Source organism: Equus quagga, unplaced genomic scaffold, assembly GCF_021613505.1.
Source record: "Equus quagga isolate Etosha38 unplaced genomic scaffold, UCLA_HA_Equagga_1.0 73442_RagTag, whole genome shotgun sequence".
NCBI lineage: Eukaryota > Metazoa > Chordata > Mammalia > Perissodactyla > Equidae > Equus > Equus quagga.
Genome location: NW_025802777.1, coordinates 7,326,931 through 7,342,473, shown reverse-complemented (window position 1 = coordinate 7,342,473; position 15,543 = coordinate 7,326,931). Strand labels below are relative to the sequence as shown.

The following is a 15,543-nucleotide window of genomic DNA, read 5'->3' as shown; positions in this document are numbered from 1 at the left end:
GGAGGGTACAAAGCGATGGAACACATGGGAGCCACCATTCCAGCCCAACAATCTCATTTTCAGATTGGAAATTGAGGATGAAAAATTCAAAGTCACTTCTCTAGCTCAGAGCTCACGCTAGGGAGTGACGCCCAGGTGGGACCCAGGACCGCCAAGCACTGCCCAACAACCCCCACCCAAAGCCACCCACCACCAACATGCCACTCAACCAGATGGTATCAGAGCATCTAGAAGCACAACTACTTTCCCTTTTACAGCTGCTGAGTCAGATAAGAAGCCAGACACCCAGTGAAAGATCACACACAGCCCCAGGCTGGCTCCTGGCTCTCGCACTCTCTCTCTCTCATTACAGTTCAGTACTTTCCTCAGACTTCTTCCTTAGGAACTCTTGTTTATTTTGAGTATTAAAAGTACCATGAGGATGGCACATTGTTCTTCGATCACAGCTCTGGGATCCCAGAGCCTGCTCTGCCCCCTAGAGATATCCTTCCGTGTCCTAGGAGCAGCCACCACTCCACCCCACACACAAAGAAAAGCAAAAAGAAAAGGATTAAGTACACAATTGTTTAATAGAAGCTGTTCATTGACTGTAAATGATTCTATATAAAAGAACCTTAGTTTAAAAATGTTTAAGGAAGTTTAAAAACATTTAAGAAGCCACACCCACCACAGGAGGTGATCAAACACACTTGGGTGAAGTTATGTAAAAGCTGTTTGCAAATTGTTGAGGATCCCAGCAGATGCCTGGAGAATCTTTAGTTCTTCTGTCCACAATGTTTCCACTAAAGTAAGCTGGTTTATCAAAGCGATTTCTTCAGCTTTCATACGAGAAACCTGGAAGTTATTTTTAAATGATTTTTTATAGTAGTAAAACATACACAAACATAAAATTTACCATTTGACCACTCCGAAATGTATAATTCAGTGGCATTAAGTCCACTCACAATGTTATGTAACCATCACCACTACACATCTCCAAAACTTTTTCATCATCTCAAACTGAAACTCTGTATCCATGAAACACTAACTACCATCTCACCCTCCCCAAACCCCTGGTAACCGCTATTCTACTTTCTGTCTCTATGAATTTGCCTATTCAAGATGCCTTATGTAAGGGGGATCATACAATACTTGTCTTTTTGTATTCCGGTTTACTTCACTTAGCATAATGCCTTCAAGGTTCATTTAAATTATTTTTTAATCCAGCAATGTTTTCACTCAAATGAGTGATTTCTCATTTAATTAAAACATTTACTACATAAAAATAAAAAACAAAGAGTACTTAAAAATTTATTACCAAGAATTCATGTAACAACTTCACCTATTAAAAGGTGTAGATAAAAAAAATAGTCAAAAAACAGAAATTACATCAACGTTCATCTATGTAAAGCATTAAACAATGCCCTGATAAGGTGTACTATCCCTATCCAACAGGCACAAAATAAGTAACTTCTTAATCAAAACACTTCTTCAAGAAAATGATGCAATATTCTAGAAACATACCTTCTGAAGCATAGCATTAGTCTCTTCTATGAAATAACGGCATATTTTCTGGGCTACGTCCAAACTTGTCTTCTCATTTGTATCTGAAATTATTTCCCCAAGAAGTACTTTTTTCCAGCACGTACTAGAACCAATACGTTGAGTAAGATCATTTCAGCAGGCTCTCAAAAAATAAAGAAGGCTTTTACGCTTCAACACAACACAAAACTCTTTTTTCTATTTTTCCAGAATCATAGTAAAAGTCATTCCATAAGGAGATTCCCCAAACCTCCCGCCACATGCAGTTCCTGTGCTGAAGCAGACAAGGTACATAAGAAAGAAGGAACATCTGAAAATAAGAAGCGAGGGGACTGGCACTCTTTGCAGGCAGGGACTGAATTTTATCATCCCAACCCTGTGTCCGGCACGTAAGTGAGTGAGTCACATCCACCAGCCACAGGAATAGAGCAGGAGACAGGACAGGAAGGGGAGTCCATGGCCCCAAGGACTAGGGACTACAGAGCATAGGCGGCAGTGCTTCCTCTCTTCAAGGGACAGTCTTTCCTCAAATATGGCAAACTGAATGGGACACATTTCACAAAGTAAAATGCTCTACAGATGGGAGGAGGAATCTACCGTGAAGCCTTCCTCTACGTGCAGGGCATTCCCACTTTATATTATGAAAGTTGGGAGGAAATCGGGTTGAGTGGGCAGGTGGGGCCAACTTTCTGCAGGCAGAAGAGTGTAGGTGTTTCAGGGTAGGCAAAGGGGAGCCACAGCAGGATGCAGAGCCAGAAGGTGGCAGAGAAAAATCTGTACACCAGGAAGAAGTAGGAACCAGGGAGGAGGAGGGTGGAGGAACAGACGCTGGATGCGGAGAATTCGGGAGTGGAAGTGGCTTGGAAGGGGTAAGGTAACATCAGAGTGGACATACACATAGGTCACTTAGAAATTCAGAACAGCCAACAAGCCACAAAGGGAGTAAAGTCTTAAGTCTTCAGCTTTAGAGACGATGGTTGAAACCTCAGGAATAGAAAAATTCTCAGGAAAGAAAGCAAGGAAGGAAGGAAATTACTATGTGCCAGGCACAGTGTTTCATACACAACCATTATCTAATTTAAGCTTCACAATTACCGGGCAAAGAAGGCATTATTATCCCTACATTAGACACAAAGAAACTGAGAATCGGGAATGATAAAGAACTCACTCTAAGTGACAAAGCTTAGGAGAGGCAGTAATTGCTGCAAACACATGTCAGGCAGAATCCCAACCACGTTCTCTTTCTGCCACACCATTCCAGACAGTTGGAAATAACTCGAAGGGAAGAAAAGAGGCCTGAGGATGACCTCTGGGAAACATCCAGTTGTTTCATTTAATTCGAGGTTGACATGCATGGAAAGGACTCATACTGATTTCCAAGAAGGATTTAAGGAAGCTTACAGGGGTACCCATGAGATAAAACAGAATGTAAGATGAATGGACAGGGGAAAATAAGACAAAGGGAAGATGAGAAGAAGAAAGATAAGATACAGTCAGGATAAATTGTATGCCTTAAAATCCTGCACATTTGGATGGACCACATATTTGCCTCTTAAGTTTTCTAGTGAACAGTAAAAAAAGAAAAGAAACATAGAGACAGAATTCACAGTGACTGTAAGATAATACAAACCATCTGCTGAGAACAAACTCAACTATTTCTGGTGTGAGATCGGGGAGTAATTTTTCTCCCCAAGTCCCTACAGAAAAAGAAGGAAGCAATACCATAAACCATAACACAACAAGCATCACTGAATGAGCACCAACTCCTTCTAGGCACTGTGTTAAGGGCTATTCCTAGACATTATCTCATTTAATCCTTGCAACTGCTCAAGGGGGGTGTCACCATCTTCAGGAAGTCCTCCACACATAGCAAGGGCTCAGTGAGAGAAACTAAGTGGTGGGCATTACCCATGACTCCTTAACAAGGACCCAGACTGAAGGAGCTCCAGAGCTGGGGAGGGCACAGTTCTTACCACGCTGGGGGAAGGACCCACAGCCTCAAGGAAATATTAAGGAGCCTGAGCAGGATGCGAGTCTACACTGGGGTCTCCTCCGCCTACCTCCTCCATGGAAACATCCAGGCCTCTTCTGGAGCAAGGGTCTCGATCTGCCCCCAGGGCAGAGTCAGGTGGGGCCCCTGCTCACGAAAACCCTACCCACTCAGAGATTTTCCTCTAAACAGTGCCAATGCCCACACTTTTTGAAGTGTTGACCCTGAACAATCAGCTGCAGGTCACCAGGGGGAAATATCTGAGTAGAGACTAAAGAGTTCTCAGGACCAGGTACTCTGATTATGACTCTAAAACCAAAATTCCAGAAATGGTGAAAACTTAGAAGTGAAAAACTCATCACATAGGCAACTTACATAAAGAATAAGCAACCTCAACAAACAACGGAATTCCCTTCTCCTCTCAGGCTGGGTATTGAACGTAAGCTGAAAACCCCACAAAATCATGTCCAGACTGTAATGACAGCTCATGACCAACACAGATAAAACTTACAACTCTTCAGCTTCCAGATATAACAACTTGAGAGCTGTGAGTAACCTCCAGGATGGCCCGTCCCATCCAAATGTCAAATTTCTAAAGCAGAAAAACAAATAACAACAAATCCATCATTTCGGTACCTCATGACACATGGCAAATGGTTGAAGAGCCAAACATTTTTTTAATGGGGCTAACCATTATGTAACCTGCAATCTTGGTCACAAAGACAAAAGAGAAAAATAAGTCTGCAAATATTTAAGAATAAAGCCTGAGTAACAGAAAATTCTTTATATTTTAAAAAAAAGAAGAAAAAGCTATTTTCCAATTAATTCAGTAAGAAGCTGAACGTGGATGACGGGCCACAGCAAGAGGGCATGTGTCACATGTCACAGTGATACGAACGATGAAGAATCTGGACTATCCTGGATGCCAAACAAATGGCAGCCACGACAGCTGGACTGCACTCACCCTTCGCTGCATTATTTAAAACTTAATTTTATCTACAGAAGAAAGTTTGAAAGAGAGAACCCTGAACCCTGTTTACCCCATTTGGAGTGGAATCACCTAGCCCTGCCCCCCACCCCAAGAGCCTGCACCATGTGGCTGAGTGACTGAGGGCCAGCCTGGCCTGCAGGTAGGAGCCCAAGGCCATCCCACCTGACCACATGCTAGAGACAAGCTCACACTGGGACACCAATCAATACATGCAGGGCTCTCTTTTGGTACAATAATTTAACATTTCAAGCTTGTATCTTATGTCCCCAAATAAGTTTCTTGAAAAGTATCTTGTGCTCCTTGTGTGCCCCACAACATCAAGCACAATTTACTGTACAGAGTAGGTGCTCAATAAACACCTGTCAACTGGTACAAGTCAGGATAGCTCTCACACCTACAAAAACCCTAACCATGGGGGTGGGCTCCGTGGCCTAGTGGTTAAGTTTGGCACGCTCCACTTCAGTGGCCCAGGTTTGGTTCCCAGGCGCAGACCTACAGCGCTCGGCAGTGGCCATGCTGCAGTGGTGTCCCACATATAAAATAGAGGAAGACTGGCAGAGATGTTAGCTCAGGCCAAATCTTCCTCAGAAAAAGAAAAAAAAAAAACCCTAACCCTCAATTTTTTCATCAAAATTTCCTGAAGGAATAATTTTGAGAGCGAGAGAGAAAAACACTTACTCTATAAAGTCATGATCCTTTAAAATGGAAATCTTTTTCTTCATCTGTTTATCTGTTGATGGAAGATATTTAACAAGTATATCTGCATTAAAAAAACAGAACAAGAATTAGGGTGTCATTCCAACAAAAGTGTGGGCCTTTCCTTCTCAAGTTATTTTCCTTCTCATTAGCAATCAAGACATATGTAAAGAGTTTGACCTAATTCACACCAAAAAAGTCTATTTTTCAGAGCCAAGTCAATGAGGTCATTATCTACTCCTTGAAAAGCTAAAAGAATTCCAAGGCAGGGGAGAAAACGTCCCCAATCTCAGCTCATGCTCCCTAAGCAAATCAGGCAACAACCAGGTAATTAAGACATCAGCAGGACCGCTGAGAAGTTCACTCACCAAAAGTCTACATTCTGTACAAACATGAGGAAATGTTTACAATATTAAGTGTTTAAAAGTCAGAATTCAAAACTGTCTGGATGTGAGTGATTACAATCACAAACAGTTGAAAGTGAACATGCAAAGTTAACAGAGCTTATTTGGGGTAGAAGGATAATGAGAGATTTTTCTATTTTTAAAAGTTCTTTTTATATTTCTCTGTTTTTATTTTTTAAATGCAAAAACAATTAAATGTCAATTTTATTCGAATCATTTGACCAATCAATATTTCATGGTCATCAATCTGAAGATTACTCTGATAATATGACGCTAATCTCAAAGCTAGTTTTCTAAGAGACCCAGCGAGGCCCAGTTTTTGCCTTGCTTTTTCCTTCTGCTGAGGAAGATTGTCCCTGAGCTAACATCTGTGCCAATCTTCCTCTACTTCATATGTGGGTCACCACCACAGCACAGCTGACGAGTGGTGTAGGTCCACGCCCAGGATCTGAACCCATGAATCTGGGCTGCCAAAGAAGAGCGCATAGAACTTAACCACTATGCCATGGGGCCAGCCCCGCTGCTTTTCTATTTTTATTTTGAGAAATAACATTATTATTCTGCTGATAGGATGCAGTAATATCACCTTGACCAAGTTTCTCTTTCCACTAGAACTTATATTAAAACCACCTCAAATTATACACTTGGTCAATCTCTGGCCATTTCTTCATGGCCCAGAAAACTGTTTGTCTGCTGCTTCAGGAGAGGAAAAACATCAGTCTTCTATGTACCGTTTTTAATATTATATTTGGAATTTTCACAGCACGAATTTACGAGCTAAATTATTATTTTAAAAAGTCATACCAATGATGATGGCTAGTAAGTCACAAAAGAGCAGAAATGAAATCAACCTTGCATCATGACACTGAACTCTGAAGACAAGGGATGTGTAAGGTACTCACCTCTGTGATTAGCACAATGCCTTACACATGGTAGGTGCTTAATAAGTATTTTTTAATTCGTTGCTAATTCTATTCTATCCTTAGTGACAGCGACAATGTCTCAGTATAAAGATTTCCATTTCTTTCCATCTATTAATACTGTATTTATCTCCTTTGCAGTTTTCCTTTTCTTCCATCCTATCATCTGACCTGATGCAATAAAACATTTCTCGGTTCTTCCCACCATCAATAAAGATCAACGCTTTGTTGTTTTTACTTCAACATTAAAATTACATGGTCAATAAGAGTAAGGCCACCCTGCCTGGGAGAAAATTAATGATGTACATTGTAAGGTTTTGCCATTTTTATTAAAACAAAATAAATACATCCCCAGATGGGGGGGAAAATCCTATCATCTTAGTGGTAAGAACAAAGTTGACTTCAACCTTTTGAGACATAAACACAAGCATGAGGGTTGTGGATGGAAACAAATCCATATTCCAGGAGTAGCCGTTGGTTATCATGAGGGCCATAGCAGATGAATACCTCTTCATGTTTTCTACAACTTGAAACTGTTCTAATTTCATAACAGCGAGTTTCCTCATTAAATGCTGCTTTCACCTAGAAAGGAAAGTTGTTAAAGGTTTTTTTAAAGCTAACCACAAAACTAAAAAGATTAAGATTAATTTAAGCCAGATGCAGCTTTCAAACACTCATCCCTGAATTCAGCCACATGTGGAAAACAATGCCACAACTGCACGTCAGCCTCTTTTGTTCACCCCATCGGTGAGGGAGGGAGTCCTGCCTAAGGGGTCTTAGGATCCTGCCAAACACACTACACCTGACAACAGACTGATGAGACTGACAGCAGTTTATTAGCCACATATACAGCCTGGGGTAGAGGATGCAGCAACAATGCAATGACCAGACAGGGGCTGTACTCGGGAGCAGAGGGACCAGCAGGGGCCATGGGAAGCAGGCTTTGCAGTAACGAGAGGATGTGATGACCCCCGGTTCCCGTAGGAAGATGTGATTCGCTTTTTGAATAATTTCAAGGGCTGGCAAGGAGGTGAAACCTGTTAGGTCAAGGACTAGGTCAGGGACGGCTGGCCCAGGTGATAGGGAGACTAGCCGAGGGGAAGCCTTTCCCCCTAGGTGGGGGGAATATCTGGTGAGAGCAGGCAAACTCAGGGTCAGGCCTTCGGGGCCTGCGAGGCCCAAAGATGTCAAGGCAGCATAGGAAATTTCAGGTCTTACAACAGCTCAAAAGCTGTGTGATCTTAGTTGTAACTGTGACATTGGCTGATGCCATCATACGGATTTGGGGACAATTTTGTTAGTTAACAGGTATAGAAGAAAAAAACCCAAGAAGAACTAACTGCTCCCCCACAATAAGGAGTGGGTACTGAGGTCTCCTTTCTGAGCAGCCAGTCCCAGGGAGATGAGGATGAGTAACAGGCTGAATTCCTTAGCTTGCAGCATCAACAAGAGATCAGGACCATGGTTTAGAGTTTCATGCCAAAAGTCAGCTGCAGTACACTCTACTTTTTTGTGTATGTGAGGAAGATTGGCCCTGAGCTAACATCTGTGCCAATCTTCCTCTACTTTGTATATGGGATGCCACCACAGCGTGGCGTGACGAGTAGTATACAGGTCCACATCCGGGAGCAGAACCCATGAACCCTGGACCACCAAAGCAGAGCACATGAACTTAACCACTATGCCACCAGGCTGGCCCCTGCAACACACTCTAGACCAGAGGTCAGCAATATTTTTCCATAAAGGGCCAGAGTGTGAATATTTTAGGCTTTGCTAGGGTCCCCAGACCACAGGCCTACAGGCTGTAGTTTGCAGTGCCACTAAACGCAACTATAAAAACACTGGTTTGGAGCACTAACAACCCAATAAAAAAAAAGGTCAAGCCAATGGGGACTGAGTCCCTGAGACCAGCACCCTGTTGTACAACACACCCCCAACATTATTTCATTGATATCAACCACGTAAACATACTTGTAACCTCAGTCACCTGTGATTCATGTTGTTAGAGATGCATCTTTCTACAAAAGCAAAAGACAGACAAGCAAGGAAATTGTCCTGGCCTAAGAAAGCACAATAGGGGCCTCCCTACACTCTCCTCTCACTGGCATGTGGGCTAACCAGGCATCATCAATCTTCTCAGGGTGGTGGGGGGCATGAAGAGGACAGCAGGAGCACGGGTCCCAGGCAGCGTGCCCCAAGAGTACCGTGAATGGGTCACAGGTGAGGCGGCATACAACACCCTTTGCCCTCAAAGCAGGCTTTGCCGCAACATGCCCTAAAGAAATAATCACCTCCTTTATGAGCCACAGGGGAGGAGGGCTGGGGAAGAAGAGATCTGTGAGTGTCTCCCAGAGTGGGATTCTTTCATCATTTCCCAGGCTCCTTCTCCCCACAAACATTCAGCCATTTGGTAAGCATTTACTAGACGCCGACCACGTGCCAGGCCCTGCACTGATCACTGGGGTTACAAGAAGGAACGAGGCAAAGTCCCCGACTCCTAAGACTGTAGAGTTCAGAGGGGGAAGGAGCAGGTTAATCAGGGATCACAGCAAAAATAACTGCTGACAGTAGTGTCTCCAAGTGTACAAGGAGGAGACAGGAAGGACTCTACTAGGGCGGGGGAAGAAGGGGCGGGCTGCTGGGTAAGCCAGTCCACGGGATACAACAAAAGTCTCTGGAGAGCAGAGTATGAAAACGGGCAGAGGAAAAGGACACCAGGAAGGGTCAGGAGGAAAGACAGAAGCGTACCTGACAGCAGGGGGGTTTGCCCAAAGCCAGCTACACCTTTCCCTGTGGTTTCACTCAGGATTCAAAGTCACAAGTTCTACATGCTGGAGTCCTTCCTATCCAAACAGAACCTGTGTCCTCTTGTCAACTTCTCACCTGGACGTCTGGGCTGTGATTGAGCAGATCCAGGTATGGAGCGAGCGCGTAGGTGTCTGGCTCTACGGAAAAGCATCGCCTCCGCCTGGGCTTCATGTACACAGCTCTGGTGTTGACGGTGCACCAAGCCCACAGGAAGGCACTGTAGCTAAAGATGCTCTCAACAGCCTCGGAAAATAGAGGCTGCAGGGAAGAGAAAAAGTCTCTGGAGGAAGTAAAGAACTCCTGCAAGCGGGTTCTCTGTTCTCTGGCCTTTGCTTTCAATGGTTTGGGAAGAAGATCCACCACTTCCGGCTCCAAACAAACAGGGCAGGTGTAGGCCTTCGGTAAAACCTCCAGGTAAGGCTTCCAGACAGACCGGTCCCCAGCATGCTTTTCTGCAACCAAAAAGGTGCAGAGAGCCAGAAGAGGAGACAGAGGAGGCTGCCACCTTTTAAAATTAAAAACTGAATTAAAGGAATTACTTTTATTCAAAATATGGAGTAAGCAAGAGTTATAGACATCCTAGCGGTTTGCTCTGTCCCCAGAGGGACTGTGGCCGAACTGCTAGCACTCAGGTTTGCTCAGTGCACCCGAGAGAGGTCTTCCCTCCTCAGCGCTTTCTACCCCAGTACAAGCACTCAGTCACCCTGACACAAGGACTGACTCACTAACACGAGCTCCAGCTTGTTTGCAAGAGATTCTTTTTTGCAAAAGACCTCTTTGCTTCCAAGTTGGTTCTCTAGTTTTAAAGCTTTTGCTGGAACTCCACTGGTTTCACCTAGATAAGGATGAAAACTTGTTAGGGAAGAAAATTGGTGGGAAGAACCTAGACCTGTCCCTCCAATACAGTAACCACTAGGTACACACAGCTATCTCAACTTTAATTATTTAAGATTAAATAATACTGGAAATTCAATTCCTCAGTCACACAAGCCACATTTCAAGTGCTCAACAGCCCTATGTGGCTAGTGGCTACCACCATGGTCAATGAAGGGTGAAACATCACGATCACTGCAGAAAGTTCTATTGTAAGATACCAGCCTGCATAGAAAACTGAATATGCTCATTACACACTTGTTACAGTTCTAAAGCTTTTGTTCCTAAACTTACCCACTCTACTGCAAATTATACATTGCAGTATTTTTATTTACCAATAAAAAGATGTCATGTTGCACGAAATATATTTAGAAAAGTTTTCATTAACCTTCAAAGTCCAGATTCCTATATTACCATACTTTCTACTCAGAATTTCAGAATAATACAGTAAATGTTAATATAAAGAGGATCCTTGCTTCTACTCAGGCCAATGAAGATACATCAGCCCTCTTAAAAAATATGGCGGGGGGCGGGGGGGTGGCCAGTGGCACAGTGGTTAAGTTCTCACAGTCCGCTTTGGGGGCCCAGGGTCCACCGGTTCGGATCCTGGGTGCGGACATGGCACCGCTCATCAAGCCATGCTGTGGTAGGCATCCCATATATAAAGTAGAGTAAGACGGGCATGGATGTCTTCCTCAAAAAAAAAATTAATAAATAAAAATATGGCAGGGGGAAAAAGGTCCAGAACTTACCCCGGGTTAAGAAACAATACAATCTTCCAACTCCCATAATATAGAAACCTCTTCTACTAAGGATATCACTCATTCTGTCCTCAGAAAGTCCCCCAATATAACAAAGGCCCAATATAAGATAAGCCAGAAAAATAGTTCTCAGCTCCCATGTTGGCCTCCTCTCTTCTACGCTAAATAAAATTAAACCTTTCATAATGTCAACAGCTCTTCTTAGCTGAAGGAGAATTCAAGCAAGTACAATAAGGGTAAAAATAAAAGCGAGTAACTAACATCTGTCAGGATCTACTATGATGGAAGAGAATGGACTGCTAGGAGTCAAGGCACTCAGCTGTCATTTACATCTGTTATCCCATTCAATCTTCATTCTCTAGGAAGTGATAGATCAGGATTCAAACCTGCATCCCAGGCAGCCTATTAAAAACATTAAAAATGCAGTTTACATTGAATTAAGTACCAACTTCATAGATCAGAGTAAACCTTTCGAACCATTTCAGATATTTATTATCTACACAAAAAGGCTGGGTCCTCATGAACCATGCCTTAGATGACACATTGCCAATGATACAGACTTTAAAGGAGAAGCCCTTGCACCAGATAAGCATATGTGCAGTCACTTACTTAGCAATGTACGCCCCTAAGTAGCTTCTGATCACTGTGTCCGTGGTGAGCAGGCAACTCTCAGGCAATGAAATAATCATCTGTCCCTCCTCACCGAAAAGAAAGGAAAGTTTAGAACACCCATGCTTGGAAAGGACCTGCGAGTATAAGTCTTTTCAAGTCCTTGATTCCACAATCACCCACTAAGAACCCGGGATAACCCAACCACAGACCACCAAAGAGCCAACCAACGGACTGGCTCCCAAGTCCCTGAGTCAGCAGATGCAGGCAAGCCTGCTCCAGCGCCAGGTGCTACAGCCTCAGCAAGAATTAAAGGTTAATTACGTGACTGACACCTACCACCAGTCAATCATTCACCAGAAAGGAATGCGCTAACACTCCAACAACTCAAATAAAATTGTTCCTTCATCTTCCTATGACAGGAAATTGTGCTACCTACGGGAAACAGGCAGAAAAATTCTATCTGGTGAAATCCATGTGTCCAGGCCATTCCAGTCAATGGCCTACTCTATGTACAACCTACACCCATTAGCTAAAGAAAGGGCAGGCCACCCAGCACAAGGGTCTCGTTTTACCACCTGCAAAAGTATAGTTTTCAGTCCTCCCCCTCAGAGACAGAAGAAACACAAAGAAGAATTAAGATGTCAAGGGGGCTGGCCCCGTGGCCGAGTGGTTAAGTTCGCGTGCTCTGCTGCAGGCGGCCCAGTGTTTCGTTGGTTCGAATCCTGGGCGCGGACATGGTACTGCTCATCAAACCACGCTGAGGCAGCATCCCACATGCCACAACTAGAAGGACCCACAACGAAGAATATACAACTATGTACTGGGGGGCTTTGGGGAGAAAAAGGAAAAAAAATCTTTAAAAAAAAAAAATTAAGATGTCAAGTAATAGACCCCAGAATCAAATAAAGCACTAAGAAACTATATGTAAGATCCTGCTTTTATTATAACAGGCATCCTAGTTGGTTAAAAATCTCAGCAAAAGTCTTCTGGGTTCAATTTCTGGTTTCCTCATCTATAAATCCAGATTAAGCTGGACGATCACTACAGTCCCTTCCTGTTCCAATGTCACATGACTTTCTGATTTTGAAAACAGTCACTTAATAAAATGTTCTGTAACCTGATTGTGGTAAATCTCTTCATAATCAAAACTCATCAAACTGGACATTTAAAATCTGTACATTTGCTGTGTGTAAAATATATCTCAATTTTCAAAAAGTTTAACAAAAAAGCCACATTTACGAGTACACATAAAACAACTTCCACTTATCATTTCATGATCTAAACAAAAACTACCCATAATTACTACTATATACATAAGAGGTACATCTCTCCTCCCCAAATTCTGCTACAGATTAAAGTTAATTATACTTCCCCTCAAAAAATAAAAATATTGCACAACGATGTGGATGTACCTAATACTATTGAGCTGTACATTTAAAAACGGCTAAGATGGTAACATCATGTATGTTTTACCACAATGAAAAATTTTTGAATAATAAAAATAGTATAGCAGAATCACAACATTAAAAGCTACCATTCTTTAGGCTAACAAACGTTCACAGCTAGGTTTTATATAAATTAAAGAACTAAAAGTAATTTTAAATAATTAAAAATAAATTAAGGAATTAATTTCTAGCTTTACAGAAAATCGTGCACTAGATGTCCTTTAACATCATGAAAAGAACTAAAATGACCCTTGGAGGTCATCTATGTCATTTACCTGCTCGTTTTCCAGGTGAGGAAACAGAAGCCAAGGGTTAGGAGCCTCACTCCAGGTGCCACGGCAAGCTCAAGGCAATCCTGGGACACGCCGAGGCCACCTCCCCTCTGCCTGCTCAGGCTCTACTTACTATACTATGCACGGCCTCTCAGAGGAGAGCAGCTCCCTGCCCCGGCACATTGAAAATATGATCTGATTTATAAAATCTTGAGGCAGAGCATGCTAGTTGCCTACCCCAATGTGCCTTCTCTCCCCCTCTGCACTAACACAATCCAATCTGGAGGGCACTGTGCTAGGGAAAGGAGGACCCATCCCACCTCCCTCATAGCTGGCTGGAGACACGGACCTGGTCGCTGGCAGAGAGAAGGGGAGTGGAATTTCCTTGACAGGAGAAAATCTGCCCGTCTTCACCCCCTTGCTCCTTTCTGTTGCTCAAGCTCTAGGAGCCACACCCTGGATCTGGGGTGCAGGGCTCCATCTACACAGACAGAGAGCTGGGAAGGAGTCTGGGTCTCTGATGGCCATAGGACAGCATACCAGCCAGGTCTGCCTATCCAGGCTTGAGTACATGACAGCAAAATAAACTTATGCTCTGTTCAAGCATTGTTACTTTCAGTTTGTCTCTTATATACAGCTAACTTAATCCTAACAGACAGAATTGTATTCAAACATATCCATTAGGTAAAAAATGCCTGCACGTCTGAAATATTTTTACTTCACTTGATTTGAACCACAAAACAAAGCAGCAAATCTACATTGGGTTTCAAGGATAAGAGAGTTCTCACCTGCAGGGATATTTTGCTCATCAGCCCTCTTCCAGTACCTAGAAACACAAAGAGAGAAAAAGGGTAAATCCCACTATATCTTCAAGGTCTTAGAGATACCGTTTTGCATAAAACACGTGAATGAACTTCAAAAGCCCGCAAAGCTGAAGCTGACGTCTCGCATCCTTTGACTACCAGGGGAAAGAGAAGACTAAGAAGCTATGTGGGACATGTCCTCACCTCCTTTGGGTTTACAGTCCTCAAAGGGAAAGTAAGCTTCAGAGACGAGACCTAAAGGTCTTTCACTTTATACAGATCGGCTGCTGGGCTCTTACAGGAACCTTTAAGCACTACTCTCTCCCCTGGGGCCTACCAGCTGTGGTGGGGGCGTCTACTCCTAACGCCCACCCACCCTCAGAGGCTGGATCCTCAGCCCACTTTTACCCACTACCAGACCCAGCTTTCCCCAGTGAGGATCTTGAGAGCTCTCTGACTGGCTGACCAGTAAGCCCACACAGGTCCCACAAAGCCTGCAGACGACACTCTTCCCTCCCCGACCAGGCAACCCATCAGATGTACTCTCCTTGACTGGATGAGCTTGGCAGGGCAGATCCAGGGCCAGCTGCTCCCTGGCAGCCAAGGCCTTGGCCAGAGCAAGTCACAACAGTAACTTCACCAAGTGCACCATCACCACCAACAACATCCAGAAGTTTACCTCTCTAGGCCCAAGGCTCCCCTCCTGCACCACAGTCAGACGACAGCTTTTCTGACAGGCGTTCGTGAAATATGACCTATAATCATTATATCGGGTCTAGAGTATTCATTCTTTCAAATTCATAGTTCTTGACCTTTTTTCTCCCAGCTGGAAGAGAATATAATTCAGCAAAGGTCAATTCCTGCAGGACTACCAGAAGCTCCTGGTTCAGGGAGGGAATTCCTGCCTTGAGTCCTGAATCCGGAGTCTAGCAAGTTTGATTTGATGAGTCCTAACTCATCTCCCCACCCAGAAGCATAGTGTCAGCCTAGACACACGGTTTTGGTTTTAAGAACTTAGTTAATTTCTTCTCTGTGTCCCAGGGTCGAGCTAATCATTCCCATGGGCCACAACCCCTCCCGGAATCAACTACTAATGGGAGGATTTTTTTCTATGAGGTCATCCTTTAAAAGACTCATGGGCTACTTTAAGTAGAAATTTCTCTCCAAACATATAGATGAACAGAACCTGGCATATGGAACAAATCTGGAAGATACTTTATATTTCTACAATACAGTGTTCGATATCACAAATCACAGTAACCTACATTTATTATCATTTTATTCCAGATATACTAGGCAAAGTAGCAAGTGGCCATTAAGATCCTATAAAAGGATGGGCCGGCAGCAGTTAAGTGCACACGTTCCACTTCAGTGGCCTGGGGTTCACCGGTTCAGACCCCGGGTATGGACATGGCACTGCTTGGCAAGCCATGCTGTGGCAGGTGTC

The 15,543-nt window shown here is 43.5% G+C and overlaps 1 protein-coding gene across 13 annotated transcripts in view; it reads right to left on the bottom strand.

The window, feature by feature from the left end:
• Positions 1–557: 557 nt before the first annotated feature.
• Positions 558–15,543, bottom strand: part of LOC124234365 (SET domain-containing protein 4-like) — a 124,312-nt gene continuing 109,326 nt past the window's right edge. For 10 of the 13 annotated variants that reach the window (XM_046651711.1, XM_046651722.1, XM_046651713.1 and 7 more), the window contains 8 exons: positions 14,082–14,119; positions 11,574–11,662; positions 9,406–9,835; positions 6,930–7,104; positions 5,181–5,262; positions 4,023–4,103; positions 1,504–1,627; positions 558–834 (listed from right to left, as the gene is read on the bottom strand). In XM_046651711.1, coding sequence (XP_046507667.1) covers positions 700–834; positions 1,504–1,627; positions 4,023–4,103; positions 5,181–5,262; positions 6,930–7,104; positions 9,406–9,835; positions 11,574–11,662; positions 14,082–14,119 — 1,154 coding nt within the window. In that variant the 3' untranslated portion in view covers positions 558–699. The remainder of the gene's footprint in view (positions 835–1,503; positions 1,628–4,022; positions 4,104–5,180; positions 5,263–6,929; positions 7,105–9,405; positions 9,836–11,573; positions 11,663–14,081; positions 14,120–15,543) is intronic. The other 3 variants (XM_046651718.1, XM_046651719.1, XM_046651721.1) reach the window with 3 other exon arrangements.